Raw genomic sequence first — 15556 nt, forward strand, 5'->3', positions numbered from 1 at the left:
TTTTTGGCTTAATTCTGTTGTTTCTTCTTGGAATCTAGAGCTTAGATGTCAAAATAATCTTTATTGATATCTGCATCGAGCCCTTCACATACACGGGTTTCAGTGAGCTATGTATTCTGCTCTTCATTAGGGAGATCATTTTGTCATTTTATGTGATTTCTTTTTTTTGGGTAATCTTACATGTTGAAAGCTTGTGGTCTTTCTCCTGGGACCAAAATATTAATTAAATAGTATTCTCCAAAAGGTTTTGTTATATGTCTTTTAAACTGGGGAAAGCTCTCTGAGATTAATGCTTGTATTGATTTCAACTGTGAACAAAATACTGGAAAAGACATTTGTCTTTGGCTCACAGTTGATTGGTTAAGTCTCCAAATCCGCAAAAACCATGAAGGCATGGATACAAATAACTCTGTGCATGTTTAGTCTTGGTGAGTTCATTTGGTTGAGTTTTGCACAAAGTTAATCACGAGCATATAAATATGCAGGATTAGAACTTTAGCTTTTGAAATGCTGTCTTTGGTCCAATGCAGAGTCGTAGTATTCCATTTTTTCCTTTATTCTTTGATTTCAGTATATTCAGTATGTGTCTCTGAGTGTGTAGATGTTTGATTACATCTCCTGTTAATTATACAGGCTTTTCCTCGTAAGTTGAACAATTACTTATGCCAACAATTATTTTTTGGTTTATGCAACATTTTTTAATGGTTTAATTTTCAGTGCAGTTTTAAGTGCCTCTAAATTTAATATGAATTGAACCATTTCACTTGATTTGAAGATGAAACAGTTTACTGATTTTATTTTTGAAAAATAAAAATGCAGAATTGGACTTCATAGGACTTAAGAGCGCAGGAAGAATTTTTCCTATTGATATTGATGTTTACATTGTACTTTTCAAACCATTCCGGTGTGATATTTATATAATACGTAGGACAATATTTAGATAATATACGATGCCATTTGCATTCATAGGTCTATGCCTATTTTATAAATATCACTTTAGATATACATAGTGAGTTTTTCTAAGTTAACTTTGGTAGTAAGAGCAAAAGCCCATTCTGTACTGTTTTTGTTTTGTTCATAGTGATTTTGTATATGTGTTGGTAAATTCATTGCAAGAGGGATTTCTTTTTGAGTTGGAAGAGATTGCCAAACAAACTGTAAAATCTGCAATAATTGCAGTAAAATGTTGCTTTAAAAAGTAATATGATGTGTATGATGGACTTTATTTTTCTCAAAGCAAATATTGTATCAGACAAAACTGAAATGATTGTAGTATAGGCTTTCTCCCCATGTTGATTAATTCCTTCCTATTTTACAGCATTTGGTGATCTTGTACACATGCTCTCCCATTCTCTTCTCTTGTCAATACCTTTTCTATTGCTTCCAGCACTTGTTCTAAAGACTTCATTGTCTCTTCTGTCTTCCTATTTTCTATCCCCTGAGTTCATATTTTTTAGTCTTAACTTCTTGAAGAATCAACTAGAGAAATTAAGGATTAAAAAACATCAACAACACAGGAATTCAAAGCATATTTTAGCACAGACCTTAAGGGCTTACTAGTCAGCATTTGTCAAGGTCTCATCTTTGGTCCCAGTTAGGAATGAACAGTGAGCAGCATTAAAAGTAAATAGATGTACAGATACTGCAGTAAATAATGTTAAAGGCATTGAAAATGAATGAATACAGTGAATTTATTTTGAAATCTGCCCTTCATTGTGGATAGATTCTTGTTTAGATGTTAGATGCATGATGTTTAAAATAATAGAGCTGCTTTGATAGCGTCCTCAATATCATAACTGAATGTATAATTTACTTATTTTTATTCCTAATCCAAATTCTTACTTATCATGTAGTATGAATTTTGGTTGATAGATCATTAATGCTGTATTTTCAATACTTTTCTTCAGAAAGTCCAAACTCTATCTTCTGAGGAAAGTTTCATGGAAATGTGGAGGGAAATATGAAGCTATCTTAAATGCATGTCTGTGATTTTCATGAACTTAAATGCAGTACTCTTAGTTGTGGCATGACTTTCTGCACATGAAGCCAAAATGTAGGAGAGAGTGGACCCTCATTAACATAAATTTAACATTATCTTCATAGTTGTGGAATGTACTATGGCATGTCTGATAATGTTCATCTTTTCCTTTCCTCCTATATGGCATTCATTTCATTTTGGCTCACAGGAATGCACTAAACCTCAGGTATTGTAACTTACTGTGTATGGTCCACTAACAATGTACTTGTGGGTTTGCGGTGTGTCGTGATAATGCTGATGCAATGTTCTAACTGAAAGTGCCTCCTAGCCTTTGCTCTGACACTTGAACCATCTTGTTATAACGTTCAAAATACTAATGTGAGAATGGAGTTTGATGGCCCTTGCCCAGCCTGATTGACCTTTCTTCATTGCTTTTATGTCTTGTGATTTAGAGAAAACAGATTGATAAATCAAAGTAGGAAAAATAAAATATTTAGTTATTGACAGAGGTTTTACTCATGTGACTTTTATCTTTTATTCGTGATTGGAAAAATAAGGACACTTGTAGTTGTTTTCTACCTTTGTCACTAGGAGGGTGAAATGGAGTGTGAGAAGGTGAGGAGCAAAGATAAGCACTTGCAAGAGTGCCCTTTGCACATCTTCTATCTTCTTTCCTGGTGCTGTGCACTGATCTTGTAAAAAGCAGTTGGATTTTGTAGGGTTGTATTTTTGTCTTTGGTTTTTTTGGTTTTTTTTTTGGTATTTTTTTTTTTTTTTTTTTAGGTTTTGTGAGATGTGTGCATGGCTTGCTAGGTAGGGGGGAAAGTTTGCCCAAGTGAGTCAAGTATCACAGAATGACACCAAAAATAAAGAAGTTTTGGCTGACATCAGATCTCAAATGCAGACATAGTAATTTGAAGACCTGAGTGCTGCCTTTGGCAGATGAGTTGCATTTGCCAGTGTCAAAATAAGCGTTCAGCAAATCTAGTATTTGCTAAGAATGAATCTCATCAAACTGTTTAGTGTCTTTGCTATTATGTGTGAGAAATCTCTTGTGATAGAGCTGAAAACAAAACTATTTTCTTTATCTGCAGAATTCTTCCCTGCCTTCAGTTATTCTTTGATCAATTCCTCTGAAATTTTGTCATAAAGGTACTTATTTCAAGAGTTTTGACCATACCACATTAGTCAATGAATTGTTTAAACAACTTCAAAGGATTCAAATTTCAATACAGTTCCATTGTCAGATGCAATTGACTTGTGCACTAAAATTCTTTCTTCATTGTGATACCTTTCTTTCCAGGAAGAAATAAGTTCTCTTTTATCTGGAGAACAGTGCTCACCAATTTTTCAGTGGGCTTGTGAATCCTGGGTTACGTATGGTAATAAAATATTATGGCAAAGAGTGATAGTTTGATCCTAAAATTATGATATGAATTTTGAATTATTCGCGATGTTTTGATAACTTACGCTAATTCTTTAAGGACCATTTGAAATAATACCTAATGTTAAATATTGTACCAAGGTGTGTGGATTTTGGAACATGGTTTCTGGGGTAAAAATAACAACAAAAACAACTTGTTAGCATCCTTTTCTCCATGAGTTTTAGTGCAGTAAAATGAATTTGTTCTGATAAGGTGAGCCTGAGCTACTTTTACTTGATTTTGGGAAATCTTGTATATATTTTTTAAAATAATTTTTACTTGTTCTTTTAGTGTCTGAAACTGTCTTTAATTAGATTAGTACCTCCTGACTTGGTAATAGAAATTGTATTTTAACTTTAGACATAATCATATTTTGCTTGCATCTATCGTGAAGATGATTTAACTTGCTTATTAGCCTTTGTGTGTGTGACTTGACTGAGAAGAATGTCTACCTCCTAAGAAACTGTTTGGTTTTCTTGCTTTACATGGACTTTTTTTTTTTTTGAAACTTCAAAATAGAATAGTATTAGAAGTATAGGTAGACCCATAGGTAAAATGCTGAAGCACCAGCCCTGAAACAAACCCATAGCATGTTTTTTTTTTTTTTGCTTTTTTGTTTGTTTTTTTTTTCCCCTCTCCATGATAATCTGACAGTGTTTGGGTTTTTTAACATCTTTATGAAAATTGCTGCTGATGCATCCTCAGCCAGACTGGTTAAAGCTGCCTGCTGAAGCCCGGCACAATTCTTGCCATCTTCAGGAGGCTTTCTTAACCTACTCAGCTTGAGGTTCACTAGAGGCAATCTATTTATCCCATGAATGTTGGAAGGAAAAGAGCAGTGGGTGTGAGCCCAATGATAATCTCTGCTTTTCCCTCAGGTTACAATTATTTTTGTATTATTACAAAAACAATAATTTCATCCTCACATGCTGTGTGCTTTGGAGCCATTCATCCCACTGGTAGTATTATGAGCAGACAAGTATTGTCCTTTGGGATTTTTTTGAAAGGAGTGACTGAAAATTTGAATGAGGAGGTCTGGAAATGAAACCATGTGTGATCTGGCAGAGTCTCTCACCAGTAGTCGTGGCTCTCTGGAAAAGAGTATATGAAAATAAGGTGGCTTATTTGATTTCTTTAAGTCATTTTAAAAGTCAGGAGCAAATGAGAAAATTGTAGGAACCTTGCTTCCCTGTCCTTAACTCTTCTTGCAATTAAAATTTACTTCAAATTACTGGATGGCCCTGGGAACGACCAACTTGTCAGACTCACCTCAGTGCTGGGTAAAATCAGGGAGCAGATTCTCCTGGAAGCTATGCTAAGGCATATGGAAGGCAGAGAGCTGATACGGGAGAACTAGCATGGCTTCACCAAGGTCAAACCCTGCTTGACCAAGCTAGTGGCCTTTTATGATGGTGTCACTGCATCAGTGGGCCATGGAAGAGCCACTGATGTTATCTGTCTCAAATTCAGTAAGGCCTTTGACATGGTACCCCACAACAACCTTCTCTCCAAATTGGAGAGATGTGCATTTGGTGGGTGGACTGTTCAATGGATGAAGAACTGGCTGCAGGGTTGAATCCAGAGAGTAGTGGTCAATAGCTCTGTGTCTGGATGGAGATCAGTGACAAATGGTGTCCCTCAGGGCTCAGTGCCAGGACTTTTTAATATCTTCAGTTACAATGATAGCGAGATAGTGTGCACTCGTCAGCAAGTTTGCTGATGACACCAAGCTGTAGGTTGTGGTCCCTGCGATGTGGTGGGTGTCCTGTCCCTGGGGACTTTCAAGGCAAGGCTGGAAATAAGGCCCTGGGCAACCTGATCTAGCTCTGGTGTCACTGTTCATTGTGGGGGAATTGGACTAGGTGACCTTTAAAGATCTCTTCCAACTCTCAGGATTCTATGATTCTGTTGGCAAAGTAGCCGCTCTTTTTTCCTGATGCTATTTTGCAATCACATTATATGCTACTCAACTATCTCACTATAACCGTTATTGTGATATACCTTACTGTGAAGTACTCTTGTTAGTACATTGTATTCTATATCCACAGATAATGCTGTAAAGACAATATGTATTTCCTGTCCCTGTGTGTCAAAATGCAACTTTGTAACCACGCAGCTTCCTTCCTTCATTTATGCTGCAAGGAATATGTTAGTATATGAGCAACATTGTTTTTTATTTTGTATAGGACCTGCAGCAAACCAAAATTGTTAGATCTTTCTCCTTTTAGAAATATCTACTGGCAAACTAATGCAAAATTAATGACATGCAGCGCGTTATTTACTCAACTAGCAGCTTCTGTCAAAGCATGTCTATTTTTGTGTATTACATCATCCCTGCTGAAGAACTCATGTATCCATTGGGATTTACTGTTCTTTTATTCCCTTTAGAAGGGCTTATGCTGATGTTGTAACTGGATTTGTATTTGTGATTGGATTTGGAAATTCAAAGAGCAACATACTATAAGTTATGTAGTATTTTATGCAACTGGGGTGTCAGTAATCTTACCAGCAGTTCCATTGTTTAGATACATTACTAACATTGGGTCTTGTTTACAGATTGTAGAGGTTGACAATAGTTTATGAACACACATGCAATACTTGGTTAATAACAGCAAATATTCCAGTATAACATGGGATTTTTCTGTTGTTATGGAATTGTGGCATTCTTTTTTAATATCATACACGATACTGCTTTTCTGAGGTGTGGAGTATTGCACTTGCAATGGAATGTCGTTCATGTAGCAGAAAATTAATTTTTTCATAACTCTTTCCTAAGTTGATCATTGCATAATATAACAAATTACAAATATGGAACTTAAACTTGGTTAGAGTTGAGGAAAATTGAAATACAAAACAAAACCGTACGTGTTTTTAAATACTTCTTGCATATATTATCTTAATTAGCATAAAGTTGTTTTAGGAATGATGGTTGTATATCAAATGTGTAAATGGAAATGGTACCTAGGTATAGATCATATTTGTGTTAAGCATATGATATTTGCATCTCTGCAGAGATGGACATCACAAGTGATGGTATTAACCCTCTAAAGCATGGGCGACTCATTTTCCCAAGCATCTGTGCTACTGTTATGTGAGCTTTGCTTGACATAGTGATTTAAAGATAAAATTACTAGTGCTTGGCATCAATCTGTCCCTAAAGGTTCTGTTTCTGAAAACTTTAAAAGGTACTTCTGAGTTCTAATCATTTAACATTTACTCAAAATTTTAAACTTTTGAAAACAGCTTAAATATCCTGCTTTGTTCAGTAGATGCTTATACCAGTGCCCTGTCTTGTCTAGACAAGTTGAAGCACAGTCTTTGCTTGTACTTTGCCCTACATGACAGCCCAGTTTAGGGGAGCTAACTGCTAAACAAAATGAAGTAGTTGCTTTGCTTTGAATTTGCTACAAGGCTCTCATGTAAATCCTTCCCTTTTCCTTACCATTCTAGTAATATGCTTCTGTAGCCATACTCTGGTCACTAAGGAACTAAGTCTTCTTAGAGAGAACTTTTTGAGTTCCTGGAATCTAGACATCTATGATGGAAGGATATTTGGTATGACAGAAAAAAGTCTGTTCTTTTATGTAAGATCTAGTTAATGTGTTAGTATTATGTTGTATGCTTGTAATGAGTTTTGGGAGTTTATTCTTTAGTAGTTAGCCTTAATTATCTGCCAATTCAAAGGCAGTAAAGTTTTGTTATGCACCTGGAACATCTGGCAGTGTTATGCGTATTATTGATATGCCTGGCATAGAAACTTCACAGACAATGTTTCTATGCTGTTTTGCTTCATTTGAATATGCACGTGTGTATATGTGCTTGCTAAAATTTACCATATTTTACCTTGTCTTTTCATTTGACTCTGTTAATACTCCTCACCAGCGGTTCATTTTTCTCTTGAATGCTGTAATTTGTGTATAAAGGTGTGCAGTGCAGCTAACAGGTTTTTAAAGTCTGCAAATGTTCTCGGGACATGAAAGATGATCCTAATACTAAGCATGCTGATGTTTTCAGATAAGAATCTTCTGATCTTTCAATACAAAACAATGTAGAATCAAATTAGAGAGACACAATTTGGTAGATACAACTAATTTTATTATATATCCACATAACTGATACTAAAATTGCAAGGGAAATAAATAGTATTAAATTTGAAAAATAGGACCTTTGTCAATGGTTGGTAGTTGGCTCCCTGATTTACTTTATAGTCATGTGAAGGGAGTGAGAGAAAAGGTACTTAGAATTTTGTTTTAAGGTCTCTGAAAGATGTAATGCTGCTTTTAGACTCTTTAAAATGGGTCACTTTGATAATTATTTTTCCAAAATAAGAAATATGAGGTTGTATGCAATTGTTACTGATGTAAGCAAAATATCTGGATAAATATTTCTGTACAGTTGCTAGTGCACAAGGCTTTCATAGTATGATAGTGCATGCTGTATATTACACAAGGGAGAAGGTGCAGCAACATGAGGAGAGAGTTCTTCAAAAAGAAAATGATGTTATGCTGCTAAATTATGATTAGTGTTGTTTTTAATTGGGAACCCCTGGAGTAGGCTCTAGGGAGAATTTCCCTGGATAAAACTGTGTCTGAAGACAAAAACAAAAGTTAGTTTATTTCAATTGATAACTGAAGTGAATGAAAATCCTTTTTAATAGTGCTCAGCACTACCAAAGTTAAACTTCCTTAAAATAACAGCAGTACTTTACCTACCATGGGACATGTCCATATAAATAGTCAAGAGGACAGAGGGAAAGCAATCAATATCACATATGGTGAAAAAACTACAACTTCCACCAGAATGGGAGGAATCTGCAAACCTAGTGGAAGATGGAGGTTTATTGCCAGTCTTCTGTCTGTTTGCACCTCGAGAACGCAGTGATGGTAATTTCACAGTCTCTCTTAAAGCTTCTAAATAAGTTCAAGGAAAAGTGCTAGAAAGCATCTTATATTTTCTTAAAGCAAAAACATCCTTCCACTACTGCCAAAGTTTCTCAAGTGATAAACCAATGAACCACAAACCGAGTGACAGAAAAAGCAGCTAGTGTTTAGATGAGTTTTGAAAATAAAATAAAATAAAATGGAGTGGCTTTTGTTAATTTTTTAAGCCATTAGTTGTTAATACTGTTACTCCTGCTCTGGTGGTCTCAGGTGCATTGAATTCGATGCCAGAACAAGCATCACTTGTAGTTCAAATGTGTCAGCTTCTTGCAAACAGCAGTTATAGGACTCAGGGAAGCTGGTGAAGAACATAACGGGCTACAACTTGAGTGGTTAACTGACCTTAAAAAAATCCCTGATTTTTGTGCTTACCTTTCAACCATGTAGCAGTAGGATGCACGTGAATGAGGTATTTCACTATCCAGCAGCAGTAATGTTTTTCTGCTCTCGCATGTAGTAGAGTATGAAATGTGAGGGCTCTTAGCATAAATGAAGGACCTGTGTTCCTGAAATTCCTCCTGTGAATTTGTTTGGAACACAATGATACAATTTATATTTGTTTTGGTTTTGCCCTGGACTAGTAAGGAGATTTGTGTCTTTGCAGCAAACCTTTGCTCAAACAGGTATGGATGGCAAGGCATCATTTAGATCTGGCAGAGGAGCCTTGCTAATTGTGCACACCATCAATTCTAGACCTTGGAAAAAGCATTTGCTTTTTTGCTTGTGTACTCTTTTTCACAATTTAAAAGCTAAAGACGCATTCTCTTGTTCTTTGATTTGATTAATGGTATTTTAAACTCTTTTCCTTACACCAAAGAGGGTAGGAAACTTCAGGAACATTGGAAAAGCTGCAAGTATTTTGCCAGAATGCATTTTCCACTCCTAAAGTACTGAAACAATTAAGGAAATTCGTCTGTGACCATTCTGCTAGTTGAAAACATTAATGTCTTCTATTTTCATGTCCAGTTCTTAGCATTAAGTAATGATAATGTATACTTTTCAAGCCTTGTTAATGACATAAAACTTGAGGCTTATGTAACCAATAGTCAACAAGCAAATCAGTAAAACATTATGTTGTAAAGTGACTTTGCAAGTATGCATAGTCATTATGTCTGCTCTAGTATTAAAAAACTCATCTGACATAAAATAGAATTTGATGGTAAGTGTTTTAGAGGAAGGTTATAGCTTGCTCCACTTTAAGCTGGCTGGCCCAGATGCTGGAAGCTTGCTTTTCTGGTGCCAGAGCTATGCTGGAGGTGATAAATCAGCCTGTGGTCACAGGTAAGATTGGCAGCTGCTGTACATCCGCCCTGCTCATGCACCAGCCTGTCAGCTCCAGGCTCATCATTCTTTCAAGGATCTGGATTACAGGTTCATCTGCAGCAGCAGCTCAGCAGAAGGGCATTTGTTCAAATGTTCTGTACCATTAATAAACACACTGTCAAAGCAGCGCAGGTTGCTTCATTTAAAGGGGACTTTGGTGTTGCCAGCAGTGAAGTGAATGTCAGTGTAGTGATGGTGAGGTTGCGTCAAATAAAAAATTAATATGACAAATGCTGTTGCCTTCTCCTACAGCCATGTGTAATGTCTGTGTAATTGCCCCTTTGCTGCAAGTGTTTTGAGGGCATGTAATGACTGCGGAGTTTGCGCCTTATTACTTAGTCTTCTTTTCTAGATCACATCTATTTTCAGTTTTCTGTCTTTATGGAGTCATAAAGTGACAGTAAATCTGGTGAACATAGAGAATTTTGATGTCTTTTGAATTAGATTTTGAACAAGAAGGAAATGATTCTTTATACAGTCCTCAAAGGAAAGGGGAAAAGATGCTGATAATTTCTGTCTATGAGATAAAAAAGAATATTTTGCATGTATGTAATCTGTATCAAATTTTAAATACTCCTGCAAATAGCTGTGATTTGCTTGCTTGCAATGGTTGCTTGAAATTGAAGATGAGGCAATCTGTTGTTGCAGCATTAGTCATTAACCTAAAAAGATTTAATTGTCCAAGCAATATTGGCACCATTTAGGAGAATGTCTGTGAGATGATATTCTGGAACGTAAAATAGTTTAGAGGCATTATTTAGATGCTGCTGAGATCTGTACCAGTTTCTACCTTAAATTCAGGACTACTGTTTATGAATTCTGAATTCCATCCAGGGACATCCTAACATCTGTAGTTAGTCTTATTAGGAATTTTTTATGTTTTTTTAAGAGGCTCAGGGAGAGATGCCAGCTTTCTTATTCATATAGTACTTTGGAAGCTGTTTGGGATAACTCATCGTGTCCAATTATTTCAGATCAGGTTCATTATAATCTCACTTCAACCACCTACAAAAGCATTTGCAAAAAAACCTTTTTACTCTTGTCAAACTTTAAGTCTAAACTAGGAGTTTGTACATGAGCTTTGAAATACACATGAATGCAAAGTTGCATTTAGGCTTTATAGTGGTTTCATACTTGTTTATGATAGAAACTTTCCAGGATATAGTTCTCTAGTGTCTATAACTAATTTAAATGCCCTTCATTTTTTACTGAAAGGTACAAAAAATGAATTATATTTCTTCTTTATTTAATTTTTATGAAGTTTAGCTTATGTGATTGTGTGGGTAGCTCTGAGAGTAATGCTTCCTATTTATTTCCGTGGAAACCACAAATTTGTGAAGAGCACAGTGGCACTTGATGAAGCAAATTCTCAGCTACCAAGCATCATCTTACAGTGTAGGTGCCACCAAGGTCTATGCATTTTTTGCCAGTGATGAACAAGAGCCTGCTTGCCACGCCTGTAAAAATCTGCACCATGGCAGGTGACCCACTGTTGCTGTCACTACTGCTGAAAGGCACCATACTCCACCTCACTTTGCTCACATCCACTGTTTGGTCTCCAGAACTGTTCAGCAAGCATCGATGAATGTTAGTGAGTGCCATTTTTCTTTTCTGTGTGCAATAGTTCCATGACTTGCTTTTTTGCTTCATACCCATTTCCATGTCAGAGGCTGTTTTGTCAGACTGATGCTCTGCTACCATCTGTCATGTGGTAATGGAGCATTGTTGGGAAGGTTCTACCTCTACTGCCATAACGCCAACATCTGGCTCTAATGTCATAAGCCAACATAATGAAACAAGAGGCATTACTTTTGGAGCAGTCTTCATTTTTTTTTGAAGTGATAGTATACATTATATTGCTTCACTGTACCTGGGAAGTGATGGCAGTTGAGTCACAGGATGGCTTGGGTTGGAAAAGACCTCAAAGCCCATCTGCCCAGGGCCCCTTCCAGCTTGGCCTTGAGCACCTCCAGGGATGGGGCACCCACAGCCCTCTGGTCAGCTGTGCCAGGGCCTCACCCCCATCTGAACAAAGAGTTTCCTCCTAATGCCTGATCTAAATCTTCCCTCTTTTAGTTTAAACCATTCTCCCCCATTCTATAAGCAGATACATGTTTGTAGCTCAGTTAAGTATGTAGCAGTCCAGAAAGTGTTGTGTTTCCTTCCTACGCTGCTGAATACTTTCTATCTTGGCAGATATTTTTCTTTTTTCTGATATGAGCTTTATAGCACTGAACTCACATTCTGGTTGTGCTGTTATACACTAGGTCACTGAATTGAAAAGTTTTTGTTTGCTTCAAGTGGTAGTTTTTGATTTTGTACTAGGTGGGTTTCTTTGGAACTTCCCAAAGTGAATATCTTTTCCTATTTCTGTTCAGAACTTCATCAGAAAGTTGATTGGCGCTAAGCATTTCACAGTTTTACAGGGCTCAAGCATGATCTGACGCCTTAAAGTCATCTGTTAGTGACATTGGCACGTCACAAAGACTTTAAAATACTTATTTTTGTAATTGAGTCATTTTAAAGAGTAACTTCTCTTTGACAGAAAGATTTAGCATATACTAGAAAACCAAGGGTACAAGTGTCATAAACTTTCATAATTGTAAATAGATTCAGTTCCAAATATGCTGCATATGAAGTGGTGCCCTTAGAGTAACTGTGAATAATAAAGATTGGTTTTCGCTAAATTTATAGCCTCATTTCCTAGCAATCATTGTCCGCACAGAATGAAATCACTACGTAATTATCAGTGGACATGTATTTTGGTGAAAAGCAGCTGCAGATTAGGTTATGTGCTGCTCTGCAGCATTCATTTCTTCCTGTGTCTTTACGCCTTTGTAACAACTGTTAAATCCTTTTCCCTCATATTGTTTAAGGAAATAAAAAAGACTTTGAAGTGGCTTTAAGCACAGATGGTCTCCGATTTGACAGAGTATGCTGTAAACATGCCCTGAGAAGGCTGAAGCTTGCTTGGCAGGTGGCACGATCCCATTGGCCCTGTGTGGGTCTCCACTGCCAGGTGCCATGGATTTGGGCTCCGTGGTGAGGGCTGCCCACTGGCTTGCTGCTGCAGCCCGGCCTCTGCACCTTGGCTCCTCTGCAGCTTGGTGCTGGCAGTGCACGACCAGCAGCACAGCCCTGCCAGAGGAGGCAGCGGGAGATTTCTCAGTTTAAGATGCAATTACGGTCGGAGTGGGGGATTATAAAAGCCATATGTATGTCAGTCTCTTTCAGATCTCGCTTCCCCTTTTGTTTTCTGGGGGATTTGTGTATACAGTGTGAACAGAGATACAAGATCTATATTCAGAAAGCCTGAATTGTATTTTAAAACTATCTTGACATTCACGGGCTTCAGGCCGTGGATGTCTGTGGCCTGCCTAACAGTGAAACAGCTGAAAATCTGCAAGAACTTGTCAAGTGCACTGTTTATAAATACTTGATAACAGCGTTTACAGCAGTTCTGCAGCAGCACTCTTTTGGGTGGGGGGGGGGGGGGAAAGGGAGGTGATGTCAAACCTGCTTTGCCTTCATTTTCCTGAGAAGTCCCACTTGGTGGAGGGCTGGTGGAGGTACATGCTGGTCCTTACTCTGGCAGTGCCCTGAGGAGCAGCTGTGAGCACATCCCTCCCCTTGGGGTTGCCTTCATCTTCAGGGGCTGACATCATACAGGCAAGAGCTGCTTGTTTTCTCTGCGTTGTCCACCTCTATGTTAATGAGTGAAATGGTGAAGTGTTGGAGGGGACGAGCCTCAAGGAATGTGTCTTCCATTTGACTCAAATATTTCAGTGGATAAAGGGAGAGGGAGGGAGAGAGTGAGTGAGAAATGCACTTACATCACTAGGACCGCATCGAGTGTGCCTTTGCAGGTTAGGAGACAGACTACAGTCTCTTTGCTTTCTGCAGGAAGCAGCAATGCCGTTTGTATCCTAAGAGGAATTTTTTTATTTAGAAAAGGAAGCATTCTTTCTGCCCAGGAAATGGCTTTCCTTGTGCGTTGCTATGCCAACTGCCTGCAGCCATGGTCTTCCAAAGTAAGCACAATAACGTAATTATATTGGCGTATTGCATTCAGACTCATGATTCTCTGGGTTTTATGTGTGTGTTACTGTGTTGTATTTCTGTTGCTGACTCTCCTGCTAGTAGATGTGCTAGTCTCGATTGTGAGGAGCGGGTGTCATAAAATCCAATGTCTGTCAATGTCACGCTGACGAGATTAATTGTGCAAACTTGGTTAGCTGAGCGGCGCATGGATCACCGGTCACTACTGCCGGTAGCAGTGGCAGCCGGGGGAGGAGGTCCCTGCTCGCATGCTCTGCCCTGATTTTGGGGGAGTGGAGGGTGGTGGCGAGGGGGGGCTGTGTGTGTGAGCGTGTGCAGTTGCAAATGAAACAGGAGTATTAACAATGCTTGACTGGGTGCTGGGGCTGGTTCCTGCACCCTGACTAACATAATACTCTATTAAGCCTTTTTGAGGGAGTCTCTGTGCAGTCAGCCATTTTAGCTTTTTTTTCTCCTTTTTTTTTTCTTTCTTTTTTTTTTTTTTTTCTTCCCGTTCCTCTGTCTCGGAGAATGGTTTTGTTCCTCTGGATGGGCACTGGATATGTAGGGTTTCATCAGGCTCTTTGCATCCTGACATGGTTAGACTTTCTGTGTTACAAAAATGGAGACAAACGCTGTCGTTTGGATTGCTTCTCTGCACTACAAGTGTGAGGGGTTTTTTGAGCTTACCCGTAGTGACACTTTTAGTTCCAGCTTGCTTCCCCCCCTCCTCCTCGTTTTAATTTAATGCTGTAGAGGGTGACTTGCCATCCATAAGAAATTGGTACATGATGTGTAAATTCAGTTCAGCTTCTGTTTCTTCATTATGAAACCACTTGCAATCCCAGCTAACCATGGAGTTATGGGCCAGCAGGAGAAACATTCAGTAAGTATTGCAAATTCTGTTTGTTCTATCAATAACCTGTCACAGGCAAGCTGCATGGTAATTGGAACTGCTTGTTGTCTTCCTCGTGTACTTCTGATTTGGGAATTTAATAGTGGGTTTTTCAGGGAAAGCTGTACCTGAGGTGGCGTTAGAATCTGTGTCTGTGCTTAAGGTTGTTTTTTAGCTTGGGAAAGGCAACTCTTGTCGGTTTTTTTGAAGGTTAGAAGTGTACTTGGAAAATATTGACATACTTTTTTTGGTCACAAAGCTATGAGCATTCAGTTAAAACAACTATGCATTTGTAAAACTTTTAAAGAGGTATTTGAGCTTTATAACAAGTGGTTTAATTGTAGCTGGTGATAAGAATAGATTTATTCTGTGTAATGTGTGGTACGGGCGTGCTGTTGCCTTGTAACACGGCATTGAACATCTGTGGTAGACTTGCACTGAAAATGCAGAAACTGTTAGTAAAACACGGCATGAACAAAAGGCATAAGTACTGATGCTTTATAATTGATCCCATGAGTCAGCTACACCTTTGTCAGGATTTAATCCCATGGGCTGCCTGTGTTTAATGTTTGTTATAAATGCATTTATGAGTAGAACAGCAAACATAATTTAACAAGGCCTCAGGTGTCAGAAACTGGAAATTTAGGCTTGACAGTATAAAAGGATGATAGAAATAGATTCTTATCACTTTGCTGACATTAATATCTTTATGTTAGGTTTTACATGGTTTGATGTAACTTTTAATTTCATCATATCTTTCTTGAAGACCTCTACATTTTGTGCTTAGTGTGTGTACTAGAGTGCATGGGAATGCGTACAGCATGTTCAGGGTATACAATTAAATCATAAATAGTGAGGAAAATTTGGTAACAGGAACTTCTTAAAGGAAGAATATTGTCATCACAAATTCAGCTTTAATTTTGTGTAGAAACATAGAAACCAACCTATAAACATTTCA

At 37.8% G+C, this 15556-nt stretch overlaps 1 protein-coding gene across 8 annotated transcripts in view; it reads left to right on the top strand.

Annotated features, from left to right (window-relative positions):
- Positions 1-15556, top strand: part of RAPGEF2 (Rap guanine nucleotide exchange factor 2) — a 162103-nt gene that overhangs the window by 84032 nt on the left and 62515 nt on the right. For 5 of the 8 annotated variants that reach the window (XM_032443993.2, XM_032443995.2, XM_032443997.2 and 2 more), the window contains exon 7: positions 2187-2204. The exons of 1 other annotated variant lie outside the window; for it this stretch is intronic. In XM_032443993.2, coding sequence (XP_032299884.1) covers positions 2187-2204 — 18 coding nt within the window. Of the gene's footprint in view, positions 1-2186; positions 2205-12878; positions 13697-13743; positions 14590-15556 lie in introns of those variants that run through there. 2 more of the 8 variants (XM_015860898.3, XM_015860899.3) reach the window with 2 other exon arrangements.

Source organism: Coturnix japonica, chromosome 4 (genome assembly GCF_054131305.1).
Source record: "Coturnix japonica strain WE chromosome 4, WE-NBRP24, whole genome shotgun sequence".
NCBI classification, from domain to species: Eukaryota; Metazoa; Chordata; class Aves; order Galliformes; family Phasianidae; genus Coturnix; species Coturnix japonica.